General features: G+C 44.8%; 1 protein-coding gene across 2 annotated transcripts; it reads left to right on the forward strand.

Moving 5' to 3' along the window:
- The first annotated feature begins 7,701 nt into the window (after positions 1-7,701).
- On the forward strand, positions 7,702-13,748 carry Tmem177 (transmembrane protein 177). 2 transcript variants are annotated; one of them, XM_090342953.1, is made up of 3 exons: positions 7,999-8,078; positions 9,888-9,996; positions 12,132-13,748. In XM_090342953.1, the coding sequence occupies exon 3, from the start codon at positions 12,154-12,156 to the stop codon at positions 13,087-13,089; it is 936 nt and encodes a 311-aa protein (XP_090199079.1). In that variant the 5' UTR covers positions 7,999-8,078; positions 9,888-9,996; positions 12,132-12,153; the 3' UTR covers positions 13,090-13,748. The 2 variants fall into 2 exon arrangements, with proteins under 2 accessions (XP_090199080.1, XP_090199079.1); XM_090342954.1 differs by lacking the exons at positions 7,999-8,078; positions 9,888-9,996 and adding an exon at positions 7,702-7,748.
- Positions 13,749-15,616: the final 1,868 nt, after the last annotated feature.

The following is a 15,616-nucleotide window of genomic DNA, read 5'->3' on the forward strand; positions in this document are numbered from 1 at the left end:
CAAGCCTTACATGCTATAACAGTTCCTTTCAGACAAAGGCCTGAGCCACTGTTATAGGGGTCCTGGAGCCGGGCACTGATGGTTGTTTTATGGCAGTCTTCTGTGGTTTGGGATCCAGGGGCCAGACAAAGAATCAGTCTTGAGAGGGGGCTGCTCCTGCATCTCTGCTCAGAGCTGACACCACTAACTTTGGCATTGCCAGCTGCTCCCAGGAAGAGTGAACCCCATGTGCTATGCCACTCTCACACACCGGCAAAGGGGGATTGAGTGGAGGGGATATCGGAAGATGGCAAGCTGACTTGAGAACAACTAGAAAACACCCCCATGGTAACTCACAGAAGCACTGGGGCAGAAAGTCATTGTAAAGGGACCAGGAACAGGAGTTGGTAAAAACCAGATCGTTTGACTATGTGTATTTGTTCAATCTTAATCTCTCTGTAAAGTGAATAATAGCTAAACTTCTTCCCTGTCGGAAAAAAAAAAACCACATTTACTGCTGGGCACCAGTGAATCACTTTTGTAATCCTATCTACTCTCAGAAAGATGAGATCTGAGGATTGCAGTTCAAATCAGCCCAGAGAGGAAAATCTGTGAGACTCATATCTCCAATCAGCCACCAACAAGAAGAGCTGTGGCTCAAGCGGCAGAGCACTAGCTGTGAGTAAAACAGCACCCAGACCCTCAGTATACACATGTGCATGCACATGCTCACACACATACAAGCATAAATACACAAAAGCCCACACATTTACTAGATTAGAATATTCTTGTGGACTACCTTGCTAGGATCCAGTCCGAATACAGTGCTGTAAGTCACAGGATAGTTTTTTCTTTCCCCACTCCCATCAGTGTGTTTGAGTTATGTTTTAGAGATGTGTGCTTTGCTACTGTTTGAATTCTGTCTTGAGTTCCCACAATCGTAGTTTTGTTTATTTGTTTATTATTGTGTGTGCTGGTCCTGGGGCTTGAACTCAGGGCCTACATGTTGCTTTTGCTGAGGGATAGTGTTCCACCCACTTAAGCCACAGCTCTGGTATTACTGGCTTTTGGTGGTAGGTAATTGGAGATAAGAGTTTCACATCTGGATGATCCTCAGATCTCAGCCCCCTGAGTAGCAAGTATCATGGGCTTGAGCTACCTGTGCCTGGCCCTGGTTAGTTTTGCTCTTTTTTTGCCAGTCCTGGGGCTTGCGCTCAGGACCTGAGCACTGTCCTTGGACTTTCTCAAGACTACAGCTCTACCACTTGAGCCTCAGCACCACTTCCAGCTTTTCCTATGTATGTTGTAACGAGGAATCAAATCTGAGTCATCGTGTGTGCTAGGCAAGCACTCTACCACTAGGCCAAACTTCCTCCATCCCAGTTGGTTTTAATTATTTATTTGTTAGAAGGGACCATTAATCACAGAGGCACACTCAGAATGAGAATGCTGCTCCCCCACCCTCATTCTTATCCCATCTTAACGCCATGTTTATACCCATCCCCTATAAGTGAACAGCCTCTCCAGTTTAGCTTATCCTTCTCCAGGTAAGGTGAAGTGTGTGTGTGTGTGTGTGTGTGTGTGTGTGTGTGTGTGTGTGTGTGTTTGCACACACATGCACATGCTAATAATGGAGTTCAACTATGGCCTCAGCTGCTGGCCCTTGGCTTTTTCACTCAAGGCTGGTACTTTACCACTTGAACCACAACACCACTTCTGACTTTGTTTTGGGTGGTTAATTGGATTAGAGTTTCCTTCACATCCTTGTTTTTAACCTTGATCCTCAGATCCCAGCCTCCTGAATAGCTAATGTTACAGGCATTTACCACTAATGTTCAGGTTTCCCAAGGACTCAGAACCACACTCTTCCCCCTCCCATCCCTTTGCCACATGCCCACTCCCTGGGCTTTCTAAAGGCCTAGTTTACCAGTAATTCCCTAAGCACAGCTCACTGTCTGTACACAGTATCTTTTCTGATGTCATTCCCTGAGACTCCTCTACCCTGATGCCTTCCCAGTTCAAGCTTCCCAAGATTGTACCTAGTCTTTGCCACAGCATTAACCCAACAATACTTGGTCAAAGAATTGAACTCATCCTCTCCAAATCTAACACTACTTCATTCGTGCTACCTCATTCAGCAGCACCCAACAATCAGTTATTGAGCCCCTGGCTTATCCCACCATGTCCACCTCCCCTCCTGCTACTCAGTATGACATTATTGGTGACCTTTCTGTTTCAGATCTTGTTACAGCACATTGAACTTGTTCACATGTCCACATATGTATTTTTATACCATTTCTGCTTCCCCATCTTTAGACAAAGCGAATTTCTTGTTATTTCTCTCTGGGCCTTCCAAGAGCCATGATGTACAACAGTGTGGCCCCTTAGAAAGGTTGTATTCACTGTGTTGGGGATCTGGTGCCCCCTGGTGGAAGCCACAGAAAAAGCCGCACAGGACTCACAAATGGTAACCTAGGTTCCACAATGAACCAAATGGACTTTCAAATAGGATTATTGGTCAGTGCTTTTCTTCCATTTTCCAGACCACATTATGAGGTAAAAACACCGGGAACCCTCATCTGTCCTTCCTTCTGCCAATCCTATAGGGAAAGTTTTTTCATTTACCATGTAAAGTCTGAGCGATCCTTTACACAGTTCCCAAGAGTAGGCTGATAGAGTGTGGATCTTGGGCACCGCTAGCCCGCTTTCTCTTGCAGTCACTAGTTTATCCCAAAGGTCCCTTTCTAATGGCCAAGAGATCCTTTTCCCAAGGACTTTTCATTTGTATGTTCTCAGTGATCCTCATAATGTTCTGAGACACAATCACTACAAGCTTAGAGCTTAGGACCACAGAGTTTCCAATTTCAGACATTTTTAGGATTTTGAAATATTTGTACATACATAATTATATATTGTATGGATAGAACCCAAGTGGAAACATGAAATCCATTTGTGTTTCATATACACATAGCCTGGCAGTAATTTTATGCAATATTTTCAGCATAGTTGAGATGACTGACAAATCACCTGAGACCAAGTGTTTGTTGAATTAAAGAGTATAAAAGAGCTGGGAACTGGTGGCTCACTCTTCTAATTCTAGCTATTCAGAAAGCTGAAATCAATGTTCAGCTCCAGCCTGGGCAGACAAATCTAAAAGACTCTTTGCAATTAACCTGCAAAAAGCCAGAAATTGAAGTGTGGCTCAAGTAATAGAGCACCATTCATGAACAAAAAAGCTAAGCAAGAGTGACAGGCCACAGAAGCAGCACACACATGCACACGTGTGTCCACACACACACACACACACACACACACGAACATGCACACCCAGAGTATAAAAGAAATATAAGCTAGGAGCAGTGACTCATGCCTATAATCCTAGCCATGTAGGAGGCAAAGATTAGGATCCCAGTTCAAGGCTAGCTAAGCAAAAAATGGTTTCTGGTGCTGGGGGCCAGTGTCTCACATCTGTAATCCAAGCTACTCAGAAGGCTGAGATCTGCAGATCACAGAAGCCAACCCAGGCAGAAAGTCCCCATGAGGTAATATATATTGTTACAGTAATAGAAATGGGTATCTCAGAAAACACAACAAAAAAGTATATCCTATTTATGTACTCAGCTGAGTTAAATTGCAAGTAATGATATGAGCCCATGACATTTAAAAATACTTTGTTTTGCATCTGCTTCTAATGTGTCCCGATATGGTCACCTACATTATTAAGCCAAGTGATTATGTGTGCATGATTTTGTCCACAGTACAGTTGGACAGTGAAGAAAACCAGAAACCCTTTGAACAATATTTGCTTCAATATCTCAGAACAAGGAGAATTAAAATGCATCTAGAGAATTTTTTTCTTCTACAAGAAAGAAAAAATGCTTCCAAGACTGTCCAACCCAATTTTTAATTTATTTTTTGCTTATTTTTTGTTGCCAAGATGAGGTTTCTCTATGTAGCCCAGGAATTATTTTTAAAAGCAGTGGTTCTCTGAAGAGCCACCTGGGGCAAGTTTTTTTTAAATGAAAAGAAAAAAAAAGGAATACATAGCCCTATAATCCCTATACCCTGGAACTGGAGGCAAGACACTGTGGTTTGAGCTAGCCTGGGATAAACAGAATTATATTTACTTTGTGTTCAGGTTTTTGATCCGTGTCACAATCTTCTCATCCCAAAGATATGAGAAAGCACAAATAGGAGGATCAAAGTTCAGGCCCGCCCAGTCATAAACTAAGATCCTATCTTTAAAATAACACAAATGAGAGCGAGAAGAGTGGCTCACACGGAAGAGAGCACCTGCCTAGCAATTCAAACCTCCATAACACAAATACATATACATTTTCATCCATTTTTATTATGGAAATGTCTAAATATATACACAAAAAAATAGAATATGGTATAATGAAGACCCCTGAACCCTTCATGAATCTTCAACAAAAACTAGCATTTGGGGTGGGAGGCATGGCTCAGCCAATAAGCAAAAGCATCCAATACTGAGTTAAAGTCCCGGTTTCAGACCAAAAAAAAAAAAAAAAACCCCAAAAAAACCTAGTATTTTGTCAATGTTGTTTCATTTCATCTATGCCACTATTTTTTTGCTTGTTCATCTGGTTGGTTGCTTTTTTCTTCACTCTCTATCCTTATTACCCTTTTGGTTTGGTTTTGAATAGACTAATAGTAGACATCATGTCTTTTCACCTAGAAATACTTCCATTTGTATTTCTAATAAGGACTTTTTGGTTTATGGAAACTCAATGCCATCACCTCTCCTGGGAAAAAGCAATAATTCACTTATAGCTAATATGCAATCCATATTCAAACTTCTCCAATTGTCTCAAAAGTGTCCTTTTAGTTATTTTCATGCATATCCAAACAAGCTACATACTGCATTGATCTGCTGCCTTTTTTTTCCAGTTGTGGGGCTTGAACTCAGCGCCTGAGCACTGTCCTTGGACTTTTCTCGAGGCTAGAGCTCTACCACTTGAGCCATAGCACCACTTCCAGCTTTTTTCTATGTATGTGCTACCGAGGAATCAAACCCGGGTCTTCGCGCATGCTAAGCAAGCACTCTACCACTAGGCCAAACTCCCGGCCCCTTATCTGTTGCCTTTTAAGTATCTTTTTTCTTTCTTTCTTTTAAATTTCTTTTGTGCTAGAACTTAGGGCTTGAACTCGGGGACTTAATCTCTTGCTCAGTGACTTCACTCAAAGCCCAGTACTCTACCACGTGAGCAACACCTCCACGTCTGGCTTTGTTTTCAGTTTAACTGGAGAGGAGTCTCACTAACTTTTCTGTCCAGGCTGACTTTCAACTGCAATCCTTAGATTTCAACCTCCTGAGTAAGCAGTATTGTAAATGTAAAGATCAGACACCTTCTGTGTATTTTATGTTATGAATATATTAAATAAAGTACATCATTTGCCTTGTAGAATGTCCATCCTAGATTTGGCTGAGGCTACACAGACATACAAACAACTGAACAGCCAATATTTCTGTCTCAGAATGAGACTAGAATAGATAGATCATAGCTTGATAACACCAACTGTATTATTAACATTCATGAGCTTATTTTATCCCCACAATAATGTTAGGAGGTAGGTAATATTCTCATCCTCAGAGAGGTTAATTAGCCTAAGGTCACACAGCCAGAAAGGTGTGCAGCCAGGATTTAACTCCAGGCAGTCTGGTTCTGGTGTCTGAGGCTCTTCATCATAGGAAGGCTTACATATGGTTACTGATGTTTTTCAAGGCCAAGACTGAAGGAAGATCTCAGACCAGAGCTTCCTTTTGGGGAAAGCCACTTGAAGTGTCCTCTCCCATTAGCTATACAAGAAAAGCCTAGGCAACTGTTTTCCTAAGAGTAGTGTGCAACAGGTCCCCTTGAGAGGCATTATGATCTCCATTTTAGGGATCAGGACCAGAAAGGCAGCATCCTTTACTGGAAGTCCCCTGTTACTCAAAGCCAGATCACTTTTCTGGGCTGCAGTCTCCCTAAGTAGTGATTTTTGAACCCAGGTCTGAGGTTCTTACCTAAGTGAGCAAGGACCTCTATGTCTCACCAGCCTATGACTTCACAGGTGGCTACAGAGTCAAGTCTGCGACTAGAAACAGTGGCCTCAAGATACCTCCATGGAATGCTCAAGATGCAGAGGGTTAGCTGAGAACAGACATGGGCTGACTGGGCAGTCTTGATTCATTGCAATACATTCTGTGACAGGAAATGCTATCAAGAGAAATACACAGGGACACAAACCCTTCCCACTCCAGGGCATACTGGTGTATATCAACGGCATCTCTTGCTCAATCAACGCTATTGGCCTCATCTCCTTCATCTTCAAAATGGGGATAAGCTACTTCAAGGATCAGTAAACTTCTTCTGCAAAGGGCCAGTAGTCTTTTATGACTTGCAGGGCCATACTGTCTCTGCCCTAGCCACTCTGTCCTAAAGCTACAACCTGTAAATGCCTGTGACCATCAGCCAATAAAACGCCATTTACCAAAGAAAGGTAGTGAAATATCCTGGAGTCAGATAGTCCACAGAGGCACAGTTAGAGATGATAAAATTTATTGCTGGCCTTCATTGTCCTGTCCTGAACACCCAAGGAAGTCTCAGAACAAAGGGCAGCCCTGATACCTAGTATGGCAGGATTTATAAAGGCAAAAACCTCATAGAGGTGGTGAGGCAGTTTTACAAGCAGGCAAGCTGATTCACAGAAACAAAATTTGCAGTTAGCCTTATCATTAACAAGTTCATAGGCAATTTTCATGAGGAATTTTCGTAAATAATTTCATGAGGTCACAGACTGGAGCCATTAGGGGTGAGGAGGGGTATTTCTGCAGCAGTCGCTGAACATCAGAGAGAGCACATGGGGGGATGGGAGAGGTCAACAATTGTGATCAGACCTGGGTGGACAACATTCTTTTGATGCTGCTGGAGGCTGGCGGTGCTAGAAGTTTCAGGACCAGGGGTGGGGGCTAACGCAAGCTATATCAAATAATTTGGGAAAAGGGCTGAGGGTCTAAGGTTTTTTTTTTTTTTAAGCTAAAACTGGGTTCTTACAGTAGATAGTGGGACTTGTTTCGCAGACCTACTCACATTACAGGTGAGAAAAAGTGACGTCTGTGCTGTGCGCTGAGCAGTACTTTGGAGAAGCTATGGGGCCGTTTATGACTCTAATTCTAGCCACTTGGGAAGCTGAGATCTGGAGGATCTTCGCTCAAAGCCAGCCCAAGCAGAAAAGTCCACCAGACTCCCAAAACGCAGGAGGGGTGGTAAAGAGCCAGCCCATCAAGCAAAACACGCCAGCTCCGAGCCGGTGAGCCGGTCCACGGAACAGGCATGGGCGTGGCAGTCCGAGCTAGGACTGAGAAGGGCTTTGCCATGGACCGCCATGTGACAAGTAGGGCGAGATGGCCAATGTCCCCGTTCTTAATGACCCCCCCCCTAGACCTGGATTTGGGATGAGCCTCTGGTGCTGCCCTGAGCATCGGCTGGTTCACGCGTCGCGCCACCACCCACCAAGTCCCCCAAGGGTCCCGTTACCCGCTGCTACCGGATGCTGAGAACCAAGAGCCGAGCTCAGTCCAGCCCCACCTCCAAACCCTCCCTGGGGAGCACTTCCGGCCCGCCCCCTTGGAGCCCCGCCCCCACGTCCCTTACACGGGTTAGCCCAGCGCTAAGCCCCGCCCCTGAAGTCTCCGCCCCCGGAGTGCGGACCGGCGTGCTTTGCGGCTGCCCGGCGTGCTGGTTTCTCGTGGGTCTGCTGCAGAGGTGAGCGGGCGATGGCCGAGCTGGTGGGCGGAACGGGCTCCCTGCGGGCCCGGGAAGACATTCCCGGCCCCTAGATTCCCAGCGGGGTCGTGTTCCTGCTCCTCAGTAGTCCCGGGGTCCCGGGGTGGAAGCGTGGCCGGGAGCCATTGCGTCCCTGGACTGCTTGTCCCGCCTCCGAGGCGACCCCCGAGCTCGCCTGCGCGCCGGCGGGCCGAGGGGCCCAGGCCCTTCCTTTCCTGCCCCCGTTCTCCCCGTGGGGAGGAACCGCGTGAATGGGTGACGTTGGGGACAGCGCCGAAGGAAAGTGGGCATTCGTGAACGCCTTTCACAGTAGGTTTCAACCATGGTTCATGGTGATAATTAGGGACCTCCACTGCCGAAATGATGAGAGCACCCACGCATTTCTCCAAAGGAACCTGTCAGAAACCGGGCACAAGAAGGCGAAACCCTGTTAGCTTTGAGTGGATGCTGACAAGTTGACATGCTTTTTTTTGGTGGGAGGGGACACTAAACTTAAGGTCTACTCTCATCTTTTTTGCTTAGGGCTGCTGCTGGTTAGTCAGAGATACTCTTGCAGACCTCTCTGTCCTAGTAAACCATGATCTTCTCATCTCAGCCTCCATGGTCTTCTCATCTCAGCCTCCTGAGAAGTTTGGATAGCACATATGAGCACAGTGCCGCCTTAACATGCAGTTTTCTCACAATTGTATGCTTGTCCTTTAGCATAACAGGTTATCCAAAATGGAAAATTTGCCGTGGACATCCCTCGGTTTGTAATCAAATATTACCCCTGTGTTAGCTGGCTAGGATTGCTATAAGAAAATACCACAGACTGGATGACCTGATCTGCAGTGTGTTTCCTCACTATTCTGGAGGCTAGAAGTCCAAGACCTAAGTGTAAGCAGTTTGATGTCAGCTGAGGCCTTTCTCTTTGACTAGTAGATGGTCTTCGATGGTCCTGTTCCCTCTGTGTGTGTATGTCCCAATCTCATTTTTATAAAAACACCAGTCAGATTGGATAGTAGCCCATCCTAACAACCTCATTTTCCTTCCCTTTCTAAAGACCCTAACAACAGCCATATTTTCAAATGCAGAGAACCTGACCTTTAACATATGAAATTGTAGGAACACACGTCAGTTCATATGACTTCCACTTTGGCCTAGAAGTGTGGCTTTTTGGGGGGCGGTGGGGGAGTCCTGGGCTTTGAACTCAGGGCCTGAGCACTGTCCTTGGGCTTTCTCAAGGCTAGAGCTCTACCACTTGAGCACCACTTACGACTTTTTCTATGCATGTGATACCAACCTAGGTATTCGTGCATGCAAGGCAAGCATCTACCACTAGGCCAAACTCCAGGCCCCCAAGTGTGGCTTTTAACAGCTTTAAAATAGGGGTAGTCGGGCCAGGAGTTTGGCCTAGTGGTAGAGTGCTTGCCTAGCATGCACCAAGACGCAGGTTCGATTCCTTGGTACCACATACATAGAAAAAAGCCAAAAGTGGTGCTGTGGCTCAAGTGGTAGAGCACTAGCCTTGAGAAAAAAAACCCAAGGACAGTGCTCAGGCCCTGAGTCTAAGCCTAGGACTGGCAAAAAAAAAATATAGGGATAGTCATCGTACAGATTTTGTGTGACCTACTGTAGTCAGCCAACTCTCTATATCCTTAGGTCCCATATTTTGGGGAAAAATTATCCATATTGAATAGGTGCAGAATTTTTTGTTGTATTATTCCTTAAACAATACAATATAACAACTGTATACATGGCATTTGCATGATTTAAGTAAACCAAAGATGATTTTACACAGGAGGATGTATGGAGGTAATAGATAAATACTAAATTATTGCTGTAAGAGTCTGTGAATTTGAGTTATCTATAAGAATGTTGGAACCAATGCCTTGTGGATACAAAGGGATGACTATGGTATGTGTGTTGTATGTGTGCTTAAATGTATATATTTAAATATTTCCTTACGTTTATTAGTAACAATTGTTTTAAATTGTTTATTACCTAATAGTTTATTAAGCATTTTTTGCTAATACAACTGGTCCTCATCCATGGATTCAATTAAGCAAGGATTGAAAATACTTTTTTTTTTTGCGTAGTAATGAGAGATAAACATGCATTATTGTTAACCACAACCAGGGCAGCAGGACAGTATACCAGAGCCAAAGAATCAAGAAGACAGAGGATAGAAGAGTGGGGCAGCAGGGGGTCCAGCACTCACCAGCTTTTGAACCCCGAGATCTCATAAGTGAGTTTATTTATTATTTAGTTCAGTACAGGGGAAATGACTATAGGTACATGTAAAAAGCAGGCATTACTCTGTCTTGTGGTTATAATCATTAACATAAGATATAATTTGTGTACATAGTAATAACCAACTCCCTGTAACTAGAGAGCAGTGAGAAGCAGTGACCATAACATATTTATCTTATTGCCAGTATTTCAAGTGTTATAGGGTCTAATCAACTGTGACTTAGACAGCATCAGATCCAGTTAGTTGTAACTTACACATTTATCTTGCCTTGCCTGTTTTGACCTTTCTAGGGTACAGTTCTCAGCCTTTGGAGTACTGAGGAGGTGACATTCTAACCCCTTAACCCTTTCCTGGTCTCACAGCTCAGCTCCAAAGTTCCCTACAATACATGTTGCATTTACATTAGATATCAGATATTGTAAGTACTCTAGAGATGGTTTAAAGTATATAAGAGGATGTGCATATGTTTCAAGCATCAACAAACTTAAAAGCGAAAGAGCAGCTAGTATTTTAAGACTTGCTAGGTCAGATGGTCTCTGTCCTAGCTATTCTGTCTTTCTGTCAGGAAAGCAGCCCCAGGCAACCTGCAATTTATATGTCAATACTACTCGATTTTACACAAAGAACTTGAGCATTATTTGCTTTTGATATCTGCAAGGTGTCCTGTAACTAAGCTCTTACAGATACTGAGTGACAACTCTATGGGTAAAACTCTCGGAACTCTGTCTAGCATATAATAAAGTGTTTAATAAGTTGATTGTGAGGTTCATTTATAAGTTAGTGATCACAAGCTTCACTGTAGGATGAATATTAAGTAGAGTGAGTAGTTGAGTACTTAGTGCTGTGCCCTGTCTTGAGAACAAAAATAATAACTATAGGGCTGGGAATATGGCCTAGTGGTAGAGTGCTGACCTAATGGTAAAGGCTGCATAGCATGCATGAAGCCCTGGGTTCGATTCCTTGGTACCATTTACACAGAAAAAGCCAGAAGTAGGGTTGTGGCACAAGTGGTAGAGCACTACTTTGAGAAAGCTCAAGGGCAATGCCCAGGTTCTGAATTCAAGCCCCAGGATGGCAAAATAATAACAACAATAACAAAAATAATAATAAGCCAGGCAACAGTGGCCCATACCTATAATCCTAGCTACTCAGGAAGCTGAGATCGAAGGATCGTGATTTGAAACCAACTTGGACAGGAAAGCCCATGTGAGTCTAATTAACCACAAAAAACAGAAGTGGGGTGACATTCACAAAAAAGAAATATGCCCATTTCCTGACATGAAATGATAACCCCTGTACATCACCTTTATAACAGCAATTTTTTAAAAAGGGGGGGTATGGCTCAAAGTGATAAAGTCCTAGCCTTGAGCAAAAGCTGATCAGGAGCAGCACCCATACCCTGAGTTCAAACCCCAATACTGGCGCACACACACACACACAAAAAAAAAATATATGATTATTATTATTATAGCTATTATCAGAAGGAATGTCTGCTTATGCCACACACTAAAATACTACCTCTAACTACAGTAGTAGTAGTAGTAGTTCAGTTTAGTACAGAAATAGTAGTTCAGCTTCAGTTTAAAAGGACATGGTCTGCACCAGAAGCCTGTGGCTCACACCTGTAATCCTAACTACTCAGGAGACTGAGTTCTGAGGATCACTGTTCCAAGCCAACCTGGGCAAGAAAGCTTGTGAGACTCCTATCTCCAGTTAACAACCAAAAGCCAGAAATAGAACTGTGGCCTAAGTAATAGAGCACTAGCCTTAAACAAAAGCTCAAGGACCTGAGTTCAAGCCCCAGGATCAGCACCAAAAAAAAAAAAAAAGGATATAGGCAGATGGTTGTGGGTGAGTGTAATTGGGAGACAGACAAGTATCACAAATTAAAGTCTTACCTAAGCTAAACTGTAAGGCCAACCAAGATAACTTAGCAAGACCTAGTCTCAAAATAAAAATTAAAAAAGAAAAAAAAAAAACTGGGGATTATAGCTCAGCAGTAGAGGCTTTGCCTGGCAATCCCAAGGTCGTTGGTTCAGTCTGTAGCACTAGAGGGGGAAAAAGGAGGAAGAAGAGAAGAAAATGGCAGATCAAGGAACCATTGGCTGACTTCTCTTTCTCTTGACCAGGTTGTCAGTAGTGACATTACCCATGGCTGGTCTCCTGAGGCGGGCTGCAGTCTTCGTACAGAGACACAGGACGGCTCTCTTGGTGGGTTCCTGCACAGGCCTATTTGGAATTCAAATCTCATACCACCTGTACCCAGATCCTGTGGTCCGGTGGCTGTACCAATACTGGCCACAGGGCCAGCCTGCTCCACTCTTCCCAGAGCTGCAGAACCTTTTCCAAGAAGTGCTCCAGGACCTGGGTATCCCCTCAAGCCACCGCTACAAACCCTTTACTACCTTCGTCTTCCAGCCTCTGAGTGCCGGCTTCCCACAACTCCCTGCTGGCGCTGTTGTGGGCATCCCTGCCATCTTCCTGGATATCCTAGTAACCAGCATTGACCATCCAGTTATTGTACGTGGGCAAAAGTTGGTCTGGCAAAGCCCAGCTGGCACTCAGCTGAGAGATGCCTTGACCTTGTCCCATGATGCCCGGAAATTTGCCTTGGCCAGGGAGGTGGTGTACCTGGAGAGCAGTGCAGCTGCCCTGCAGGCTGTGCCAGCCCCAGCTTGCCTGGTCGGAACCTGGGCACTTAGTGTGGGTGCCAAGCATGCCCTGGGGCTCTATAGAGGCCCAGTGAGTGTACGAGCTGCCTTCAACTTAGTGGCAGCCATGGCAGGCTTTGTGCTCTATGCCTTCTCCACAGACTCTCTCACTCACGCCCTGGAAGGCTGGCTGGACCGCCGCACAGCCTCCCTGTCCCCAAACTATGCCCGCGGTGGAGTAGAATTCTATGAGAAGATTCTGTCGGGCAACCTGGCCCTGCGCACCCTCCTAGGCAGTTACGGAGAAAAGCTGTATACACCCAGTGGGAACATCGCCCCTAGACACTGGTTCCGCATCAAGCATTTACCTTACACCACCCGCCGGGACTCAGTATTGCAGGTGTGGAGGAGGACACTCAACCCAGACCACTCCTGAGACCCGTCTCCAGGGCATTCCCAGCATGCACACATACCTGAGATCTTTGATGCCTCTGCACCCTTAGCCCAAGGTCACAACAATGTCAAGCTTTGCAGTTAGCCTAGATTCTCTCCTTGCCTATCACTTACAGACTTGGTGACATTAGGCAAGTCCCTGTATGATCTGAACCTTCCTTCAGCCGTAAAGTAGGGGGAAGACAAACTACCTCAAACAATTGTCCTTTTGTGTGAAGCCATGAGCATGAGGGCCTGGCAGACAGCACCCTAAATAAACAAGATGTTGCTCCCTCTTGGTCTTTGGGTTCCAGTGGGCAGTGGAAGTCAGGCGACGGCAATAGTAGTATGTCAGCTCCTGCAAAGAACAACCATCCATCTACCTGTCACACCCAATTTATTCCTCCATGGTAGAGGTTAGAAGATTTAAGAGGTTACAATGTGAAGTGAGCCTGAGGCTGCTTTAAGATAGAGCCTGATGGTTAATGTTGGTCAGTAGAGTCCTATGGAAGTAAATGGCGCACAGATAGAAGGGAAACCCCAAGGGGGGGTAAATTGTAAGGCACCAAGAAAGCCCCTAGACCTGACAAGAGAGGAGGTAACATTGCAAGAGCTCCGCTTGTAGGTAGAGGAAGAGAAAAAAAGCATTGCAAAATAGCCTTTGTCAGTGGGGGAAACTCAGAGGAGAAGAGTAAGCCATGCAGGGCAGATAGATGTGCATATGTTTCTGCTGAACATAGAAGACCACATGGGCCACCTACTTGGCTGGAGAAATGTTATTTGGAGCCTGGCATACAGGGCTTCTCACCACCCGTCACTACTGCCCCATCTGGTCTTACGTAATCTTGGCAGGAGCCAGGACAGCAGCATCAGGCATTCCTGCAGATCTGCCCCAACAGTAAGGTAACGGCCAGAGGCTGGAGATATGGAAGATGTTCAGTGTTTCCATCGGACTAGTATAATTGGTGCACAACAACTATTATACTAGTCAGATGGAAACACTGGAACATTTGCTGTGACTAAAGTTGTGTGGAAATTGATGTAATCGTATGTACTCTTAGTGACATTTGTGGTAGATCATAAGATGGCTGCCAGTGGTTTACGGACTTACTGGTCTTGACTTGGTGTACTCTCCCCCGTGCTCCCTTTGGTTCTAAGCAGTACAATATGGCAATACTGAGAGTGCTGTAGTTCCTATATGAAATATCCGCTGGTGGCCTTCTAGATGCTTGGTCTCCAGGGTGGAACTTTTGGGAGATGGGAGCTGTGGAGGATCTTTGAGTTACTGGAGGTGTGCCCTCAAGGGGCTAATGATACCTCAGTTCTTGACTCATTCTGTTCCACCACGCACTTCCGCCTTGATAGGCTGCTTTACCACAGACTTAAAAGCAGTGCGGCCAACTGCATAGATACAACCTCCAAAACTGGGGGCCATAAATAATAACCTTAAGTCAGGCAAAGCTGACTAACAGGGTATGCTATTGCTGTGTTAGAAACTATTGTGACTCTTTGTAGAAGAAGACTGCTGTTTTTATAAAACAAGTGGCCATGCTAGAAAGGCCCAGATGGCAAGAAGCCATGGCAGAGTGGCTTCTGATTAGTAGCCATCAGAAAACTGAAGACCTCCATCCAGCATCCCACCAGGAACTGGACTCTGCCAACAGCCATATGAATTTGGAAGAGAATCTTACCCATGCCAGCCTTCAGATGAAGCCGAAGCCAAAGCCAGCACTTACTGCCATTTGTGAGAACCCCAGAATCAAAGGACACGAGATATACCTGGATCCCTGACCCAAAGAAATGATGAGGCTATGAATGTGTGGTGTCCTAAGTCCCTTAGTTTGGGGGGCAACTTGTTACGCAGGAAAAAATATAAACATGACTGACTGACAAAATGTTTATGTAAAGAACTGAAGTAAAAACTTGTAAGAATCCACAAACCTACGTATTTTGATCTAGTCACTTCAAACAAGTTTACCCTGTAGCTATAACTCAACAGAAATTAAATTGTGTGTAAAGATGTATTTAAGAACATTAGCTATAAGTGTGGGTATGTGGCTTGAACTTGGGGCCTGGACTTTTTTCTCAAGACTAGTCCTCTACCAGTTGAGCCACAGCTCTACTTCCTGTTTTTTTAGTGACTTATTGGAGATGAGACTTTCTCAGACTTTACTGCCTGAGCGAGTTAGCTTTAAAGCACCATCCTCAGACCTCAGCCTCCTGAATAGCTAGAGTTATAAGTGTGAGCCACTGGCACCTGGATAAATACATTTTTAATAGAAATAATTGAAAAGTTGGACAACAGTGACTTAGGAAGTTATGGAAGAAATATAAATAAGACAAGAACTCATTGCTCACACCTGTAATCCTAGCTACTCAGAGTCTGAGATTGGAGGATGGCTGTTTGAAGCCAGCCAAGGCAGGAAAGTCCATGCAACTCTTATTTCCAGTTAACTGCCAGAAAACTGGAAGTGGCCCTATAGCTGAAACTGGTAGAGTTCTGGCATGGGCGGAAAAAGCTCAGGGACAAT

The sequence above is a fragment of the Megascapheus bottae genome, chromosome 12 (genome assembly GCF_031878675.1).
Source record: "Megascapheus bottae isolate mThoBot1 chromosome 12, mThoBot2.hap1, whole genome shotgun sequence".
NCBI classification, from domain to species: domain Eukaryota; kingdom Metazoa; phylum Chordata; class Mammalia; order Rodentia; family Geomyidae; genus Megascapheus; species Megascapheus bottae.